At 45.0% G+C, this 20839-nt stretch overlaps 1 protein-coding gene across 7 annotated transcripts in view; it reads left to right on the top strand.

Annotated features, from left to right (window-relative positions):
• Nucleotides 1-20839, top strand: part of celf2 (cugbp, Elav-like family member 2) — a 163452-nt gene that overhangs the window by 94058 nt on the left and 48555 nt on the right. For 6 of the 7 annotated variants that reach the window (XM_070928808.1, XM_070928809.1, XM_070928813.1 and 3 more), the window contains 2 exons: nucleotides 7758-7954; nucleotides 20276-20358. In XM_070928808.1, coding sequence (XP_070784909.1) covers nucleotides 7758-7954; nucleotides 20276-20358 — 280 coding nt within the window. Of the gene's footprint in view, nucleotides 1-1427; nucleotides 1448-7757; nucleotides 7955-20275; nucleotides 20359-20839 lie in introns of those variants that run through there. The other variant, XM_070928814.1, reaches the window with a different exon arrangement.

Raw genomic sequence — 20839 nt, 5'->3', positions numbered from 1 at the left:
GTGAGCTAGAAAGCATCATTTTAGGGAGGTAATTCGAGGAACTGCACTGTCGAAGTAGAAGTAGGCAGAAGGGGGAGAAACTGAGGCAGGTTTTTCAAAATACAGATTTTTTTTTCAGGCCTCAGAATAGAAAGACACGACGGTTTGAGGTTAATGTTTGATAAGAATGTGATCACCTTCATCTGTAAGCTTGATGTGCATTTGATTTTGCTTTTCTCATTCACACCCACCCCCAAGAGGAAGAACACCATTGATTCTGGTGACCTTGTGACCTTTCCTACAGGGCCACCATTAAGGCAGGTTTTCGATTTTCCAATAAGAGAAAATCTCCTCATCCCCTGGTTGTAAAAACACAATGTTTGTTTTGTCCACGTTCATGCTCCCAACAGATACAAACCTATTGATATTCGGTGACCAGATCAAATGTGTAGGTTTATTCATTCATCGAAGGTAACAACATTTCATATTGTCCAGGTTCAGTTTAACCCCCAATAACAGCTCATTTGAAGAGTAAATATTGACCAGAGTGCAAGGTCTTATACAGTATGTTGTTTTAAAGGATCGTACAAGTAATTCTGTATGTTTTAGCCCCTTTTTATCCCAAATCACACAACGTCTGGATGTTTTCCACAGTTCCTAGCAGCCATTGATTGAACTTTAGTCAATTATCAATTGTTGAAGATTAATTTTATGTCAATCCACTAATTCTTCTCATTACTGATAATCTTCTGATCTATAATCGTGTTTTTCCAGTAAAATTGATTAAATTCTGTGTTCAAATTTCTTGTTTTGTCCAACCAGCAGTCCAAATGTGTTCAGTGTACTTTCATATAAGGCGAGGAGAAGCTAGTTGCCAATACGTTTTTTATCCACTTGATCCACTTATGAGTGACTGTTTCGGCTCTAGACTAATTGATAAATTGAAAGATGTCAGCTCTTTTGGCAGGCTCTTAAAACCCTGAATCGTATAATCTGTCACAGTATTCCAAGTGTTTCTTTGACTCAAGAGGTCTTCAGTCTATAGGGGTTTAGATGTGCGCAGTATTATATACTGTAGAGAGCACTCGTCTACAGTTCAGAGTTCAGCCGTGCTGTAAGTGGATCTCCTCCTCCTCGTGTGACGTGTTGTTTCTCAAGGCTCTCGGGGAGTACATGAAATGCGAGTGTGCGGCGTGCACGGGAGGCACAATGACAGATACACAGTTCAAGTCTCTTTCTGCAGCTTAAATAACTTCCACACATGCAGACAGGGTGCAAACTGTGGAGTAAGATTTGTTCTGCCTTTTGAAAGGACCTCATTCATCAATAACATGCTGTTTCTCTACGAACACTGAAACGCTTTTAAATTAAGTTAAGGAAAACCTTCAGCCTGAATAAAGATGCAATGGAGTTATTCAAATACCAATTTTCAATGCAAGTCTCGCGTCCTTCTTTTGAGTTCTCGGCTGTGATACACTTACAGTTATTCATACTTGTTAGTGTTTTTCACTGCCTGTATTCTAAAGGAGCAGATCTGTTCTGGTTCCTGTTGCGAGAGGACACTATTCACCACAAGGTCCTCTTGTGATGACGGCTTGGATTACGCTGACGGTTAAACCAAGTGAAGAAAACACAGCTGATTATCTCTCAAAGACTACAGATAGGATGAGATTCTGTATCATTCAGCCAAATCTGAACAGTTTTGAAGCGGCTTAGAATATCTTTGAGTCGGTTATTGTTCAGCTTTCAACATCTGTAAGTGACTTAAATCCTGAAGAAATGTCCTACGGCTGATATTTAATTGCCAAGATGTTGGTCGTTTGAACCCGTAAAGAGTGATGGTCAGCGCTGGCTAAAAATGACAAACCTGCCACCTGAATGTTTTGCACATTCATTCCATAAGAAATTCATGCAAACTTCAGTATTTTATCGCCCTACAACGGAACCCAAAACTGAAGCAACTACCAGGAACCAAACGCTAATAACAGAGCGTTTGCACTTTAAAGTGTTTTTCAGACATAGTTATATATGAAAAAGCATCCTAGATTTTCCTCCATGACAAAGATATTAAAACTGTTCATATACATGAGTGACGAGGCTCATCACAGCTTCATCTGCCCCAGACCAGCGCCTGCAGCTTCATGTCTGAAACAGTGTGGGCTCCTCCAGTGTTTCATACACGCAGGAAAATATGAGACACGAGAAACGAGCAAAATTAGACCCATTCCACTTGTATACATGTGTGTGTCGTGCATCAGCGTGTTCATACTGTGTGTGTGTGTGTGTGTGTGTGTGTGTGTGTGTGTGTGTGTCTCCTCTCATTAGCGGGCGGTGGCGCTTGGTAGCTCGTTAGCGCAGAGCTAGCTGAGCGTCGGGGCACCGGTGCAGCTTCATTAGCTACTGTGACATTTATCTGATCGTTTCCCTGCGTCGCATGTACTGCCAGGTCTCCATGGCAACCACAAATACGTGCACACACACACACACACACACACACAGATACACACACATAAAGGCAATCGTGCAGTCTCACATAGACCCAGTTCTTTCAGCTGGTCACAGTTATTCATAGATGCTAGTTCCATCAAAGCCGCACAGCAGAGAAATATTGATAATGAATAAATGAAACGTGCTGTATCCAGTTCGTACCGGTGGCTGTTGTCCCAGTCCTGTACCCAAGGTGGGCGGAATATTGCTTATTGTAAAGTTCAAGTGAATCACAGGCAATATCACACTCCCTCGTTTGGCGCGAACAGGGCCCCCGGGAGCCAGTTCACCTCGCTGTAACTCAGTTACAGAAAAACTAGAAGCGTTCCAAATAAATCAGTCGATACAGTACGCCACTCATTTAGTTTGAGTCACTAATCCGCCTCGCACCGCCGATGACAAAATCAGTTACAGAGTGGGATTGAGGGGAAAACGCACGCCTCTTATGGTGTGTTGTGGTGAAGTTGCTAATCTTGTTTACAGTTTGATACAGCAGCAGAAAATATTCAGCACTATGAAATGAATTGTGTGTGTTTTTTTTCTAGTTGTGTATGTCTGTGTCGTGTGTTTAGGTGTGTATTAGCCCCATTTGGGACTGCATGGATCTCATTTTAAGCCCCTGAAAACTCGGCTTCACAGGATTTCTCTGTAATACTAAATAGTCATGACTAAATAGGCAACAATCAAAGTAAAACACTACTTATTTAGGTATTATATAAGTGTTTAACATTCAGATGTTCACCAGTTGTGACGTACACCAGTGTTTTTTTAATCGTGCCTATGGAAGTCACTTTTTTAAAACTAATTTCTACTACTTTTCATCCCTTAACATGACGTTGCAAAAACACAGCGACAGTGGTTTCATGCCTTAAACCACTTGAATGCATCACATGTTCAGACAAATGCTGGATTTGTTTTCCTTGGATGCACCTCAGGAAAAACGTGATATGATCATAATGTCACGATACATATCCTCTGAAAGTCATAATATATCAGCCCTCGGTGTGTGTGTGTGTGTGTGTGTGTGTGTGTGTGTGTGTGTGTGTGTGCTTCTATTTCAGCATTTGTGTACGAATCTGTGAAGATGTGTACGTGTGAGGAGATGTGTCTGTCTAGGTCTGTATCTATGTGTGTTAACATGTCGGTACATGTGTGTGTGTTGAGGTGTGTGTGTGTGTGTGTTTAGCTGACCTTGGTCGCCCCGCTCCCTCGGGGGGGAACTGATGTTTCTCACTCTGCTTGTCAACAAGATTAGTTCCCCTGTGGGACCGTTACACACCCTGCAAACACACTGCCGATGAGAAGAAGTGTGGGACAGCTCGGCCCCTCCACGAACCCGCTGAAGTGTGTGTGAGCGTGAGGCTTGTTCTGTGGCGTGTGTGTGTGTGTGTGTGTGTGTGTGTGTGTGTGTGTGTGCTGCAATTGAGGGGTTAAGGGAGTCAGAGAGGATGTGTGTTTTAGAGCAGAAACAGAAGGGAATAACAGCAGGGGGATCAACGCAGCCAGCCTGAACTGCAGCCCGTGTGTGTATGCATGTGTGATATGTGTGCATGCATGTGTGTACGTGTGCCTGGTTTCTGCGAGAGCTCATGCTGAGCTCTGAGCTGTGCTTACTCCTGGACCCGGCTCATCTGCATCCATCTCCTCCGCTCTCTCCCTCTCTTTTACTCCCACTCTTACCTACCTCGCTCGCCCCCTCTGTCTCTGTAGCACATTCCTCTCCGGCTGCCTGTTGGACTCCAGCTGGGAACAAAGCAAACAGAGGGGGGCAGCAGGCCGTTAATGTATTCCAGGTAGCTCATCGCTGTCACTGTTTACTCCTCATCTGTTGAGGCGGAGCTTATTTCCCTTGTTCCCTTTACCTGTAATATCCACCATCATCTTTTACTGTTGGTGTGAGTGTGTGTGTGTTTATATGCACTTAAAGCTGCAATAATCACGTTTCATACAAACACTATGTGATATGAAATGTGTCCCTCGTGGTGACAAACCCACAGAGAATCATCACCTGACCCGGCAGTTCCGGTTTTGCTTCGTCTCTCTCGTCAAACTGGTGTCCAGACATCTGTCTTCAGCAGAAAAGCTCTGATGACAGACGGACTGTACGCCACCGGTCAGGCAGACATTTAGTAGGTGAACGTAGTGTAGCGTCCAGCAGCTGAAGAACTGGACAGACACCAGAACAGAACTAAACTAACACAACTCCAAATGAATGCTAATGTTGCTCTGTGTCTGCAGGGTCTGTAGATAGGCAGCTGTTTGCTAACACGTTCATACTTTATAAAGAGATGATCAAATAAAATGCACGACAAAGACTTAGTTCCAGTCCTAGTGAAACTAAACACTGCCGCTAAAATCGGCTCATGTACGAGTTAAACAAGGAAGAGCGTTTCAAGGCATTTCCCCTTGTCTCCAGTCTTTATGCTAAGCTAGGCTAACCACATCCTGACAGACATGAGATTCTTATTGATCTTCTCATCTCGCTGTCTGGAAAGAAAGCCTATTAGCGTATTTGCCAAAATGTTGAACAATTCCTTTAATAGAGGGGAGATCTGAAGAGCCGTGAATGTGAAATGAAGATGATGAATGAATAAATAAATTACCGTCGTAAGGTTTTATGGTCAATATCGCGCAGCTGTAGTTTGGATGAACGAGCCTGCTGTCTAATGTGAGTGTGAGGTGAGGGAATAACAGCCCTCAGCAGCTGCTTCAAAGACCTATCCACACACACACACACACACTCGGTGTAGATCAGCCCTCAGTCTCGGCCCTGTGCTGCAGGGAGACCAGAGTGATGGAAGCAATAGTTAAGCCATTAAGGCAAACAATTGGCTCAAATTGAGAGGCAGAGAGAGAAAAGAAGAGGAAGAAGAGGGAAAGAGGGGAGGGAGATGGAGAGGCCATGGCAGGAGTGGATCCACTCAACGACTTAATCCGAGCCCCAGGACACTCTCCTGCTGAGCTTCACACACTCGCGCAAACATCTACACACACACACACACACACACACACACACACACACATGCGCTAAAGCTCTGTCTGCTTGCAATAACACCTTGTCAGTCTTGGCCACAGGGGCGATGGAAGAGGCGCTCATTCCTTTGTAGTGAGGAGAGTCACCTACTTCCAACCCCCCACCCCACCCCCCGGGAAAAGATGGAGCATGCAATCTACACAAGACAGTTCTGTAAGCGTTCGTACGCCTTATGGCTGCAAGTGTGAAGCTATTCATTGTCTTAGCGGGCGGAGTGAATGGTGGAAGGAGCACAGGGCGGACTGTGTCCTAGACAAGGGAGGCGCTGCTCTGACACCGGCTATTGTATCGTCTCCCCCGTGGACTCGTTCAGTCCCCACAGGCCTCGCACAAACATCCAACAATGAGGGACTGTCTTCAGCTATTCTTTCTCCTTCACACACACACACACACACACAGTGCTGGTGTGTGTGTGTGTGTGTGTGTGTGTCAGAGGGCGAAGGGATGGTGTGCTGCAGTCTGAACCCAGCGACCGCCGAGGACTCGTCCGATACGGTCGTCTCGCAGGAGTGGGACTCGTCGTTTATGTGCCTAAACATCAGCCAGTGATAGGGGCAGTAACTCCTCGCCTCCGCCGCTGCCCTTCCCTCCCTTCCTCCCTTCTCCCCCCCCCCCATCAGCAGCCACCCTCGGGGCTCCCTCAGTGCCGAGGCCCCTGCGATTTATCGGACAGCTTAGCGAGGAGCGGTTGTTGCCCCGAGGACTGTTAGCACCGGTTTGGCTCGTTGACTCCTTCTCCGGTTCTGGCGTTTTATTTGACATGTCCTTTAAGTCCTTTAAAGAATTGGGCGTTTCTGCTGAGCGCCTTGGCTCTTTCTGCAAAAGATGGATGGCCCGCGTTCAAAGGTCTGGATGTTTTTTCCCTCCCTCCCAGTCTCTCGTTTCCCCTCCTTCCTTCCCTCTTTCTCTTTATCTCTCGCTGAGCTTTATAGGGTGGCATTAGTGTTGTCAGCTAACCAAGCTCGGGATTTGGCTTTGTTTTGTTTTTGCCTCTTAAGATAATGCTCTTTCTCTCTCCTGCAGAGAATAACAAAAGGGAAAGTAGAGCAATGAAACAGCACAGCCATTGACTTTGGTTTCATTAAATTTGTTTTCAGCCATCTTAAATGGACCACAGGCCTTGATGGCAGTGATGTGTGTGTGTGTGTGTTTGTGTGTGTGTTTGGAGCCATTTGCGTATGATTGTCTTCACAACACAGTCACACTTTGCCTCGTGCGTGCTCGGGTGCCGTTCTCATCTCCGTAGGGCCTCGCTGTTGAAAGCCTTTGCTCGCCTTTATTGGTCCGGGGGAAAAAAAAGAGACGCCGTAGCTGGAGTTAGCATTCCGAACACGTGGACAGACGAGTGTGTTTTGTGGAGATAAGTGTTGTAGCTCTGTGGTGAAAAGGGTGAAAGCACTTCACCTCCATTTCCATATGCATTCCAGATGTGGAAATATAACCGGACCGATTGGCGTGTAAGCATCTGTGTCCCGTTAGAGGGCCCTGAGGTTTACTGCACTGGTCCTGCAGCCTGATCCCCCACACACACACAGCCTCACATTAACACGCTGCATGCTGCTTATCCAGCACTCATTCATGCATGCAAACATGCACAAACATTCACACATGCAGCGCGGTGGACGGAGGGCATGCATACATTCATAGCGGATCTCGTGTCAACAAGTACAGTCCAAAAAAACCCCACTGCAAAGCCTTATAGAGAAACCTTGTTGTTGCTTTTGTTGAAAGAGGCTTCCAGGGTGCCTTTGATTGTCTGAAGGAGGTTATAGAGGCCACTGTGTTGGGAAGTTTTTGACTTTTACACAGCCTGTAATTGTGTGTTAAAAAGTAATTTCTACTTCTAGTTTGTGTCTCTCTCTGCCTTGTGAATACTGCTTTCTGTTATTTTGGCGGAGGTGACGACCCCCTCGTGGGAATTTCATTTTGGATTTTTCTGACGTACTGAAGGAAGAAACAACTTAATTCAAAAATTCTTTTAAAGATCTTTCAACAGCTTTAAAAGCCACTAGAACAAACATTGTCACAACGATGAAAACCAAAGTGTTTTTTCTTGCCTTCTGAAACGTTTAGATTGTGGAGGCTGTATTTCATGGTACTGTCCTTTGTTTGATTTGACTCTTTGTTCAGGCGATTCAGAGCACATAGCACAAGATGATGAATACGGGGACCACCAGTCTAAAGCTAATGTTATCTTTGGTGTAAACATGGTGTATGTCTACAGCCCTTGACGTTCTGTCTTTTGCTCCTCTAACAGTAACGGCACTGCCGGGAAGATGAACGGGGCGCTGGAGCATTCGGACCAGCCAGACCCGGATGCCATCAAGATGTTTGTGGGCCAGATCCCGCGCTCCTGGTCAGAGAAGGAGCTGAAGGAGCTGTTTGAGCCGTACGGAGCCGTCTACCAGATCAACATACTCCGAGACCGCAGCCAGAACCCTCCACAGAGCAAAGGTACGACCGCACAGACGTGACGCCATCGTCCTCTTTTACGTTATATAATACTGGACGTTCTGCGTGACCGCGCGAGTCGATGTGCAGATTCAGATTTTATGATTGCAGGTTTCCTGTTTTTCCCTCTCTTCTTTCCTTTTCTTGTCTTATTTTCTTCTTCCTGTCCTCGTAGTATATAAGTATGAAAATCCTTTTCACTGCTAATGCATCCTTACGCGTCATTTGTAATGGGATATCTTTCCGTTTTATTGTTTCTGCCTTAACTTAAGTGAAGGATTTGAATGGACACAGATACACAAACTCTCCAATATACCAAGATATACATGTACAAACATACCGACATGCAGACATAATGCACTGTATGAACACTCCTACACACACACAGACGCAGCAGTCAGTGGCTAAGTGGGCCGTCCCACCTAGTTAATGGCTGAACAAATGATATATGTGCAAAATTACAAAAGTAAACACACATTTCGCGCACCATCGGAAGACAAAGACTCGCCCAGCCAGACTTACACACAAAATTGTGCGAAACCGCATGATTTGCAGCTATTTTCTCCCGTTCCCTTTCCTTTGATGAATTTGTCAAGTGTGAGAGCAAACAATAGAGACAGCAGCAACGAGCGAGCAGACAATAGCGCTGCCATATTAACAGGCATCAAGTGGAGTGGGGGCTGATGACACTCCTGATGAGACATGGAGAGTGGGAGGAAAGTAAAGAGAGAGAAAGAGAGGACGTCAGGAGGGGAGACGTGGCGCTTCCACCCAACTGTAAAGCAAATTCCAACAGAAGTTTCCAAGTGTCACACGAAACAAAATATGAATCAGCGCAGATGAAGCACTGAGGCGAATAAAGAGAGTAGAAATACGGAAGTGAAATACGGATTTTTCAGTTTTTGGGCGAGTTGAGCTTCATCACACACGTGTGGAAACACCTGGTGATGTTTGGACGTAGCAGGGAACGGTCATGAATCCACACTGTGCTCCACAAAATACATTTCAGTACTGATAACTCGCTTCGGTCAGATATTATGAGGAGGAAATGTAGTTGCTGCCTGGATTATGTTTGTTTTCCAAACCAGGAAGTGTGACAGTCTTATACTGCAGGTCTGTGATGAGAAGGGGTCATGTTCCACACGTTGTACTGCTAAAACAAAAACGTAATATAAGAGGATTAGTTGCCTAAGAATTACAAAGAGTTGCCAGAAATGGATATTGTTGACAACATTATAAATTTGAAAAGGGAACAACACCACGTTGCTTCTGGCCGATGCAATGACTTTGACGGTGAAACGGTACTTCACATGCAAACAAGGCTGGATTTCTAACTGGGGGAAAGCAAGGGCCCGACGTCCCCATGGGCCCCAAACGTTACTGCATGTCAACTGGTTTTGTTCATTTCAGTAACTGGGGGATCTGCACCACCTAGTAATGTTCTAGCAGTAAGAATACTGGTTGGTCTCTGGGTCGTGGGGGCATTTGATGGAGCTGCCATGTGGGATCTTGATGGGCACAGGATGGGGGGGGGGTCAATAGGGGCATGCATGCAAATATGTTCCGATACGACTCATTGGTAGAACCATGTATGATATTTCTCTTCAAAAATCACACAAACCTACATTCCTGAGATGAGCGTAAAAGCTTTTTTGGAGATGACATAAACTCTAAATTATGACACGCTGTTGAGATCATGTTTTGAATTTCAGATTTCAGTGTCTAAAAGGTGTGTTGTCCTTCGCCTCACTGCACCTACACACTCACATCCCAGCCGCCTTCTGTTTTTAGTTTTGCCTCTCTGGCTTCCTCCCGTTCTGACTGAGTCATACGAGCTCATGAAAGCCTGAAGACGACGTTCCGCCGAGACCCAAATCAACTCATTTTCGCACACCAACACACTTGTCATGCGCTCTGTGTTTGTGTGTTCTTAGCCTTGAGATGATTCCTTCTCTCCCCACCAGTCCCCCCTCCCTCCTCTTTTTCTTTCTGCTGCTTCTGAGAAGGTAAAAAAAAACAGGAGGGGGGTGGGAGGGGTGGCAGAGTTCCTCCTCATGTCCTTCAGCTCCCTCATATCTCCTGCTTCATCTCCACTACCCTTGAAATAAGTTGTTTTTGTGGTTGATGAGTCAAGAGTATCACTCACCACCACTTCTACAGGGGATAAAAAAAAAAAACACAGCCACCCACCCTGCCTTTTATTTTTCCATCTCTGAATGACAATGTCTCTGTATGCCTCATTTTTTGCGGCCCCTCTTTCTGTGCTGCGAGGTGGAGTGTTTTAAGAGGAAATGTAGCATTTGATTGGGCTCTTACTGGCTTGTTATTCGCAGGCTTCTCCTCGAGCACTGTTGTTGTTTTCTCATAGTTAAGTAAGCCGCCTGGCCTCATCTGCACCCGCTCAACTCGGAGGAGCCGCAATGGCCCCCTTGCCGGCTTCACCGTTGTGCCTGAGCCGACGGTAATTTCACCAGTGTCAGGGAAACTGTGGCCCCTCTCCTCCCTCTGTTGTGTTTATTTTAAATTAGCGACGGTGTTTTTTGAAAAGGGATGTCGGCCATTCGGGGCAAATGAGCCCACTCTGATGCCCCAGTGACGACCCCAGAGGCGCTTTTTCCCCCCATTTTTTTCATAAAATAGCAGCTTGGATATAAATGAGTTTGTTAGTCCCACTGAGACAAAGAAAAGAGTTCCAGCGCAGCTACAAGCTTGTACAACTCCAACAACTTCTCTGTTTCCTTCGTTCGGTTTTGTTTGGATCCTCATTAGCCGACACTTCGGCAACTGCTGGTCCAAAGAGGAACATCGACAACAAAAAGACAAAAACAGCACAACATGGGGAATGTTAATTGACAGCAGAAAATGTGTAAAGAACAAGATAACTTCAAAATGAAATGTTCTACTCAGGAAGTTATGGAGGATGTAAGGGCCTCAGACTGAGCTTTGTTAAATTCAGATTAGTTAGTCGGAGTAGATTTGAATAAGAACTACTCGCGAAATAGTTTCTCAGGTCAAATCGAAGACTTTAAGTTGTAAGATTAATGTGTCTGTAGGCAGCTGAAGTCGAGCTTCGAGGTAGTCAAGTCCAAGTCAAGTCTCGAGTCCTCGTTTTTGTGACAAAGCTGAACCTAATCCCGAAGGCACAGGAACCTTTTCTATTTTCTGTTCTTTTTATTTCACCAGCGTGTCCGGTTTGTTGTAAAATATTGTTTTAAAATGGCAATCAGACTTGAGCAGACGTTGGAGTGGCACAGCTATGAATAAATTAATGATTAATTACAGCACGTCGAAGATAAAACCCGAGACTTAATGCTCGCTCAGAGCTACGGCTGGAATACAGTTTTGCACGTCAAACCAGAAAGTGGATATCTGTGGATCAGTGTAATCCCCATATTTTATTAGTCGTCATCTGGCGTCACATGACGGTCGTAAGTCCTGTTTGAGAGGCTTCTTCAGCCTGACAAGAATAAAATTCCTCAAGCAAACACGAGTCGTTTTTCGGAATATTTTTGGAATGAAAGGAAATCATCATTCCAAATACATCAGCTTCCAAAAATCCATATTTTGCAAACACTTTAAATGGTGTCTTTAAGCCAGTTTAGGTGAGTTAGAAGCCAAAACGTCTTCAATAAAAGAAAGTAATTTCAGAGTCAGCTTGGTTTCCTTTAATTTAAAGTTCCCAGATTAGTTGTTTTTGGCCCTAAAGCGTTAAATTCTGCCGTTTTCGTGCGTTTCGCAGAATCCATTTCGCAGTTTGACCCAGGTGTGTGCATTTAGGCTGTGTGTGTGTGTGTGTGTGTGTTATATTCTGACTAGGACGGTCTGGGGAATATTGTGGCTCTACTGTTGGTTTAATGTGTTTGGAGTTAATAACCAGATGAGTGGATGAGCAGGGGGGGGGGGCAGTGAGAAATGGAGCAATTTGGCATTTTGTGCTGAAAGAGAGATAGAGATGGAGGGAGAGATAAAGAGAGAGTGAGACAAAGAGAGCCAGAGGGGTAAACAGAAAATGGTCCTTTTGCTAAAACACAACCTTAAGCGCCATGACGTGTTTGTTGCAGTGTGTGTGTGTGTGTGTGTGTGTGTGTGTGTGTGTTTTGGCAGGGGATGTGCTATGTCATTTATCTTAATGATACAGCCTGCCCACATAAGCTGTTGAGACACACACACACTCACATGCACAGAATAAGTTGAATGTCTTCATTAACAGGCTGTATCCTACATAAGAGTCTCTGTGCACAACGTGGCCCGGAAATCATTCAAAATATGAAAAAGAAATTCATAAAAGACGTGACGATACCATCTGATAAAGGGATGCTGTCTGTCCTATGACTTATTTAACTTACATCTAAAGCCGCCGGCTGTCGTCATCGGCTGTAATGTCGACTGTGGACGGCAGATTTACTCAGCTGTAGGTGATTAAGGTTCATTTCATTCATTCTGTGGGCTGTTGCCTGCATGAAGGTGTCTCAGTAGCAGAGTTTCTCGGGTTTAAAGGAATAGCTGGACATTTTTCTGGGGGACAGTTAGATGAGAAGGTCGATACCGCTCTCTTGTCTGAATATGTAGCTACAGCTAACAGCCAGTTAGCTTAGCTTAGCACAAAGACTTGAAACGATGGGAAACAGCGAGCAAGACAAGACATTATTACCTACCTAATATAATATGTTAACAAATATGAGCCTAAATTGGTCATTCTTTCCATTGAAAACTTAGTTAACGTATGTAGACCACGAATGCAGGCCTGTAGTGGTTTAAGTTCTATAGAATATAGTTGCATAATTGCAGTATTGGATAGAAAAATTATATATTTTCACTCAATCTAAGACACATTCTTAGAGATGAATGACCCTTTTTCTGCTCTCTGTCGCTGATTACTGCAGCACAAAAGGGAATTCAACCTACAGCCAAAACATCATGGCTGAAAAGACAAAAAGACAAAAGGGCCACCTGCGGAAAAATCAAACCTTCAAATCTGAGAAAAGAGACAACACGCTGCCTCCCACGCGGCTTGAGTGGCAGCTGATCTCTGGGGAAGAGCTGGAGCCACAACACAGCCACCAGTGTTTAGCACCGAAGACACGCACGAAGGATGTTGCAACAGTTCGCTCCTTCATATAAACCACCTTGAAAATGAAAAGTACAATCAATACTGCCCCCCGAGAGGTGATTTCTGTCTTGATAAGACTTTGACCTGAACACCTGGAATAGATTTTACATGAACTACCGATTTTTTTCTTTCTTTAACCTGAAATGTCATCTTGATGGCGGAAAAAAAATGCACAACACAAAAAAATATCCAATGACGATTTTGGAAATAATTTCCAGCCTGGAGATAAACACATGCAGGCGGATTACAGCATCTGACTTTCGATCACTGCTCAGATGAAAATCTCCCTGCCTGGGTTACTCTGATGCCGCGTCCAGGGACCCAACCACACGTCCAATGGCAGACATCCGATTTGAAACTGCAAGCCAACTGTGTCCTCTCGCTCAGCTGTGGAAACGCCGAGCGAACGCTTTGCCGTCCAAGACAATTATCTGCTCTAATGGATTCAGTCGAGACGGGGGCCGACCTGAGACGGGGAACTGATTTATTTCATTCTTTCCTAAAGCAGAGCGGCCAATTATATCGCCTTAACTAGACGTTAGCTTTTTTATCCGGCTTCCGAGGCCCAATTAGAGAGCAGCTGCAGGTGGATTTTAATGGGAGATTGTGTGTGTGTGGATTCTCGGCTCGTCTCTGTGTCATTTTTTTTTTCTCTGTTTATACTTTTGCATGCCTCAGCGACAGAGAGAGTTGCTTGGTTATAAGAGAAGTTGCAGAGCTGGAACCTTTTTTTTTTTTTCCCCCCTCCTCTCCGAGCACTTCGGGGTCGGCCAGAAAGCGGCTTTGATTTCCGGAAAGTGCTCTTGTTGTCTTCGCAGCGAGAGGGGGAGGATTTGGAGGGTGTGACATTGGTGCTTTTCCACCAAAGTAACCAGTGGATTGTATAGATTTGTGAAGTGCTGCGAGCTGGAGAAATTCCTGCCTTGACAGGATTAGAACATCAGCCAAATGCCCGTCAGAGATGCGGCATTGTTTGAAGCCATCCGCTCATCCTCTCCCTATTTTTCCATCTGACAATCTGCTCTTTATTGTGCTGTCAAATTCAGAATGTGTTCTCTGTCATTTTTCCACCATCCCTGCTGTCACTCAGCGGCTCTTTGACACACATAAATTATACACATTAAGGGGCATTTTTACAGCTGCACAGACAGCAAAGAGGGAACAGTGGGGGGGGGGGGGAGTCACTGCAGTGGCGCAGGCGTGTTCAATTAAAATTCAAAGAAGTCCAATTCAATAATATTTCAACAACATTTATTGTCAGTTTTCACATCGAACTGGAAATACTCTAATAATTAATACGTTCTTTTCACATTTCAAGTCAAATAAGGGCTGCATTTAATAATTCTCCATCATTTATCGGGTCATGGGTCCAGGTCCGGACCGGACTATATATGAGAGACCCCTGCAGTGGTGTGTAGTTGATGTGGGCCAGCGGTTGAGTGGAACCTCGGGGGTCAACAGGAGTGTGAGGGAGAACGAGGGAGTCGTTGTGAGAGCTGCAGACAGCCTCGGGTGGAAGGTCTTAGCGTGAAGAGCTCTGATACACCCCCCCACCCGTCTCCCTTTTCCCCTTTTAATAAACCATTGTTCCATTCGACTGGGCTGCAGGGCATCACTCTCCTCCGCCTCCACCTGCCTCAGTCTGCGCTGATTCAACCCCAAACCTTTGAGTACTGAAACCTGCAGGTTTGGATCCACAAGATAAACCTTGGAGATGATTAACAGGATAGGAAAGCAGAAAATTCATGTTTGCGTGTGTTTTATTATGTGAATGTGATCATTTTCCTTCCACAGATCTCTAAAAATTAGTCAAATAAATCGATTTGCAACCTGGGATGAGGGGCAGTAAACACAATATGGCTTCACCACCATCAGTGCCTTTCAGTGTATGCCAACTTAAATTCACATGGGAAAAAACTTGGAGAATAAAAGTAAAGTGGTAACGAGCTGTTCAAATCAACTACACAAAGAATTGAGGTTTCTGGCCTTATTACAATGCCCACAGACACACAGTATATGTCCTTTTCTTTACAGCCTTTAATTTTTCAAGATGCTGCTTTGTTTGCCTGCTGGTGTTTCAGCCCTATCCACTCATTGCAACCACAGTGGGGGTTTTTGGCCAATTAGTGATAGTGTAGGGTCTGTAGTTGGTGAAACACACACACTCTGTAGAAACTGCGAGCTAAGAGCTGAGTTGACTCCTGCAGTCGTGCAAAGCTTCAACCTGCATCATCTCAAGAAAACAGACTTAGTCAAAATAGTTTCCAAAGCCGTCAATACGTGTTTCCACTGCACCGAGATGTCTCCTCGTCAGAGTCCGCTGCTCGTTTGCTCTGATGCCGAGCTCCCACATGTGGGCGTTAGATGCCAAAGCTGATATTTAAGTTTCACTGTTTCTGTAAAAACAGCAAAACAAAATAAAAAGCCAAATAATATTTTGTCGGTAAAGAAGAGAATGTCTCTGAGACGGACTAACACGGGACACTCAGGCTAATCAAAGTCTTTTAAGTAGATTAGTTGCTGCTTAAGCTAAGATGACCCATCCTCCTGTCCTGTGGCAGGGGAGACTCGGCTGTTCCATTTTAAATGGAAAATTACGAGAAAATTACGTCCATTAATTAAATGTACAAAGACTTACAGTGCAGGTTGCCACCTCATGAGGTGCATTGCTGGCCTGACTGGTGCCTGATTTAAAAGAAAAAAGGCAATATCGACCCGAAATACCAATCCACGAGGCCGAACGCACAACAACACGACAGTTCAGCCCCCCTCAGCTCCTCCGCTGCCCTGCTGTCTTGAGCCGCGGAGCCGGGGTCGACCTGTTGTTGGAGGGGGTAGGTGTGTTGACAGAGGTGGGAAGCCGTGGGTCTTCACTCAGTCAAAGGCCCCCTTCAGCATCCATGAAGCATTTATGAACAGGCGTCTCCCTCCTCTGCTCTCTATTCCGCTCACAGCAGCTCTTCCTCTACCCTCTCTGCCCGTCCTTCCCTCCGTCTGTCTCTTTCTTACACTCTTTCTGTTACACACACATACGTCAGCGGCTAATAGATTTTCTCCCCTTCGCTCTCTGGTGTGTGTTTTTGAGCGTCCCTCTTCAACAGCACAAGCAGAGTGTGTGTCCCCGTTCAGAGCCCTCTCGGCCTTCAGGTAAATGTTTGTGCTGCGAGAAATAAGACACACGCTCAAATTGATGGAAAGAGCTTATTAATGCTAGTCTGCAGCACTTTCTTCACTTGTCCAAGGTTGTCCTGCAGGTGTGTTTCTCTGTAAATAAAAAACACACATGCTGACACACACTTAAAATAATACGCATGCTCTTATTGGCTTTCTGCAGCTTTGTGTGTGTGAGCTGCGAGTGTGCTGACTCTTAAACAGGTGGAACTGGAGCACTGCAGGGAATGTGCCTGTATGTGTAAATGTGTGTGTGTGTGTGTGTGTGTGTGAGGTCCACTCCTCTGCTCTTTGATCCTCGTCTTGACAGCCCACCACCTGGGACGATCCGTCACACGCCGCATGGCTCTCAGGCCTGGCTACACCACGGGAATCACAACATACAGCGGCTAACGCAGCGCTAACGGCCAACCCTCCCCTGCATATTATACACTGTCAGAATCGCTAATGCTAACACCAAAAGCTAACCCTCCCATATACAGATATGCAAAAAAAAAAAAAAAAAAAGCCACCACAATCATAATTCAGCTAGCAGCTAGCCCTCAAACAGTGCTATTGGAATTGCTAATCGCACACAAGGGGCCAAAGCTTGAACACAGGTGCAATTGGAATTATAATGCACAATAGTGAGGCAATGCTAAAAAGATCCCCCTTGTATGCACACAGCACATGGAAGCTGATGAGCTTTATACAGGCAGAGTCACTTTTTACTTACATTCAGTCCAATAATTAACGTGTATGATTGAAGAGTCATTTCATCACCTTTCAATTGATCTTAATTGAAAATACTGTATAAAATATATCATTTTACTGAGTTTATAAACATCACTGACGTGAACCAACGTTTAACCGTCAGAAAGTATTAATAACTACCATTGTGTCTCGTGTGGCTCCGTTTATTAACACACACGGTACACCTGCACAGGTGTTTTCACTCGTTAGACGTCTGCTCAGGACTGTGGTTTGGCCTTTTGATGGCTTGTATTAGTTTTGTCCTTCTTTGTCTGTATTACGGATGCTGTATTAAACCTTTTCACAGCTTTTGAGCGTTGGCAGGAACAGCCATGTGAAAAATATGTTTATTAGTAGTTATTAGTCTCTGTTGTTAAATTTGCCACACAAGCCATCTGGGTCTGGTTTAGCAGCGCCTATTAGTTCATGGAGACCTCACTTAACCTCACATAACTCCCAGCAAAGCTCAGTTCAGTGTCAAGATAAGAAGAAGTCTCATCAGCCACAAGTGAAAACACCCGAGTGTACGACCCTTTAAATATAGTATTGGACTACTTTGAGTATTTCTACCTTGGGTCTTTTTACATTTCCTTTTTCTTTTTTTTAATATCTGTATTCTACGATGTGCAATATAGATCGAGACCTCGAACTTGTTGCTCTGCTTCATTTATCTGACGGCTGGAGTTCCGACTTAATTTGCGGATCAGAATTTCACATTGAATTTATTAAGCTCATCATCTCTGTGTTGTCAGGTAGAATCTGCAAACAGCCTTGTTTCATTCAGTCACAATGAATCGTTTAGATTATCTATATAAGAGATTTTAAAAAGTGGATCAGCATTGATCAGTGAAAGGAACATTGGAGGTGAAACAATACTAAATTGGGGATTTTTAAGTATGAAAGTAAGGATTCCAGATTTCCAATTTACAGTGGAAACCATTCATTTTAATAATTGTTTAGTTTGATCCACGTTGGTGTTACTACTTTAACTTAATTTAAGGATATCAGAACTTCTTCCTCGAACTCAGTGAGTCCAGTTTTTATCATGACAGTGGAGAGCAAAGATAAAGTGTGGAAGCCACCACTTCACCACTGAGGTTTGTGTGTAAAAGTCATATCAGTTTGGTGACCTACATGGAATAAATTGTATAAATTTTTTACCCGGCGATAGTCTGCCAGTCGTGACTAATTTCCCCTCTTATCTGCGTGCCTTTAACTAGTAGAAGCTGGTGTGAAACTCTCGGTGGTAAATTAATACTGATAGTAGAAGTGGGGGGCTTAGGGTTTAGTGAAGTGACACCCCGAGCCGCCTTTCACGCTGGGGGTCGCAGAAGAAAACACTAAGCTGGAAGTTATCCCTGCTAATACACAGGCACTGCAGCATTTGAATCACAACACCAATCACGTTGCTGACGCTAGGCTAAGGGCCAACTATTCAACAGCCGTGGCACCCAGAGGACGCCGCAGGAATTCAGATCCATTACGCTCGCAGCCCCATCAAAGGGACTCTGGGATTCGGATGCAAAATCTGCTCCAGATGCTCAATGTTGGATTTCACTAAGATGCACTGCAGGGCAAGTGTCATGAGGGGGCTGACGTCTGCGATGTGGGCAACAAAACCACAACCAGCCCGCCTCATTCACACCGGGTTGATTTGTGTCATAAACACAACGGAGAGGACAACAAAGCAGATGTAAACAACGGCACACTCGGCTCATCTGTGGACAAATAAACACACGCCAACATTAACTGATGAGCAAAGCTGGAGGCAAACACGTGAACCTGTTGATGCTGAAACCTGCTCAGACCAGCGGCTCGCCTGCGGACGACGTGCACCGCGTTAGCGAAGTCGACCAGGACTGATTGTGTTAGTTAAATGCGAGATGACGCTTATCACAGATTTACAGGTAAGTAACAGGAAAGTGCAGCACAGAGATGCTAAATATATGTTTGAGGTAGAGATTGAATGATAACACAACAGTTAACAATATAATCTAACCAGTCGGTCCATTAGCAGCTGTGATGGAAATGCAGATGCTCAAATTTCCTGCGTTGACGTTGCTGCAAAATGCCAACTTGTGCGAGCAAACAAGCGTCTTTACAGTCTAACATAGATGCTGCGTCGTCACTTAAACAGGTCTTCATTGTTCCCGGTGACGCATCGTGAATCTCAGGGCCTCCTATTTGTTCTTCCAGTTGACTTACTCCTCCGTGCATCCTCCGTAGTTTATGGGTATCCATCCGTCCTCCTCGGCCTTGTTTTTAAATTTCCCTGCGGCTGTTAGATGATAATGTCAAAAGTGTCACTGGGACATAAATACGGAGTCCGTACTGCGACTTTTCCCATGTTTGACAGAAATGAAATAAATAACAGCTGCTGTTTCTGAGAGGGAAATACGAGAGTCACACCTCTGTGTCTGGCCTAAATGTCCTCCTGCTGGTTTTTGCCTGACTGTGCAGGTTTGCGTGCTGACTGAGAATAGCCCACAACTGCAGTGTTTCCGCCCAACTCTGCGGGGATTACACACAGATTAATGAGGCGAAATCCCTCTCTCCCTTTCTACTTTCTTCACTGTGTTTGCGTATGCACATGCATTTGAGTGCAGATACAAAACTGTATGTGAGGGCTAAATTTGGGATAAAAATGAGTCTTAATAATCAGACTGAATTGCCGTTTCGTTTCCTCATCATTCAGTCAGTTTCTGTTTGGGAAGCTGGGTTATTTTGCTCTAACCAATCAGGGAAACGACCAGAAACCAGAACTATTTAAATGACAGAATCTGGAAGTTTGTAGGGTGATCTGTGGTAGTTTTTAGATATATAACTGTGCTGACAGCACTATATACTGAAATACAGTCATTTAACATGCTTTTAACCCGGACGTCTCGACAACCCTCGTGAGTGTGAATGAGTGAATACTTTCTTTAGTGCGTGAGTGAGTAAGCAACTGTTCACAGATTACTCAAGGATTAATAAAGAGGCAGCCATTTTTCTGCACCACCTCCTCCGTCTCTGCGTCTTTTTGTGTGTGTGTGTGTGTGTGTGTGTGTGTGTGTGTGTGCGTCGCAGCGTGTGCACACTTCCTCGAGGCTCAAGTCGTCAGCGTTGAAACGAATCCAAAAGCATTCTCTTCGTCTCCGCTAGGATGTTTCACGTCCTTAACATTCACTCAGCGTGTGCCAGTGTCGACAGGTGATGCCAAGCAGATGAATGGAGAAAATGCTCTTTGTTGCTCCTGATGCTCATCCCCTCTCTCTCTCTCTCTCTCTCTCTCTCTCTGTATGTCTCTCTCTCTCTCTCTCTCTCCCCAGGCTGCTGTTTTGTCACGTTTTACACAAGGAAAGCTGCCCTTGAAGCCCAGAATGCACTGCATAACATAAAGACCTTAACAGGGGTGAGTGTGTGTCCTCGATTCTCCTCTGCCTACTTTCTCCTCTAATCACACACTTACAGCAGCTCCCTGAGGCGGCCCCGCCCCACCTGTGTGTGTGTGTGTGTGTGTGTGTGTGTGTGTGTGTGTGTGTGTGTGTGTGTGTGTGTGTGTGTGTGTGTGTGTGTGCGCAGGTATGAACTGCTGCCACAGTGCGTTTGCGAGTGTGTGAGTGACCACGAGTGTGAGCAGCTGACTGTCAGTGTTCGTTTGTGAGAGAAACGACTGAGGAGTCCGTGTTAAAGCTACGCTGTGGGCTTTTGTTTACGTTACATTAGACCTTTTTCACTGAAGACGTTTAAAATGAAGGATGGCTGCATTCCATTTAGCTGCTTTAGTTTCAAGGTCCTGGTAGTATGCTGGCTGTCTGTGTCACGGCCACTTGAAAAGAACGGAGCCATTATTAATGTTATTAGTAACACCTGCGCATCGCATTGTGTCTTTA

Source organism: Enoplosus armatus, chromosome 22 (genome assembly GCF_043641665.1).
Source record: "Enoplosus armatus isolate fEnoArm2 chromosome 22, fEnoArm2.hap1, whole genome shotgun sequence".
Taxonomy (NCBI): Eukaryota; Metazoa; Chordata; class Actinopteri; order Centrarchiformes; family Enoplosidae; genus Enoplosus; species Enoplosus armatus.
Note: the sequence above shows the minus strand (reverse complement) of the source record. Positions and strands in the feature narration are given on the sequence as shown.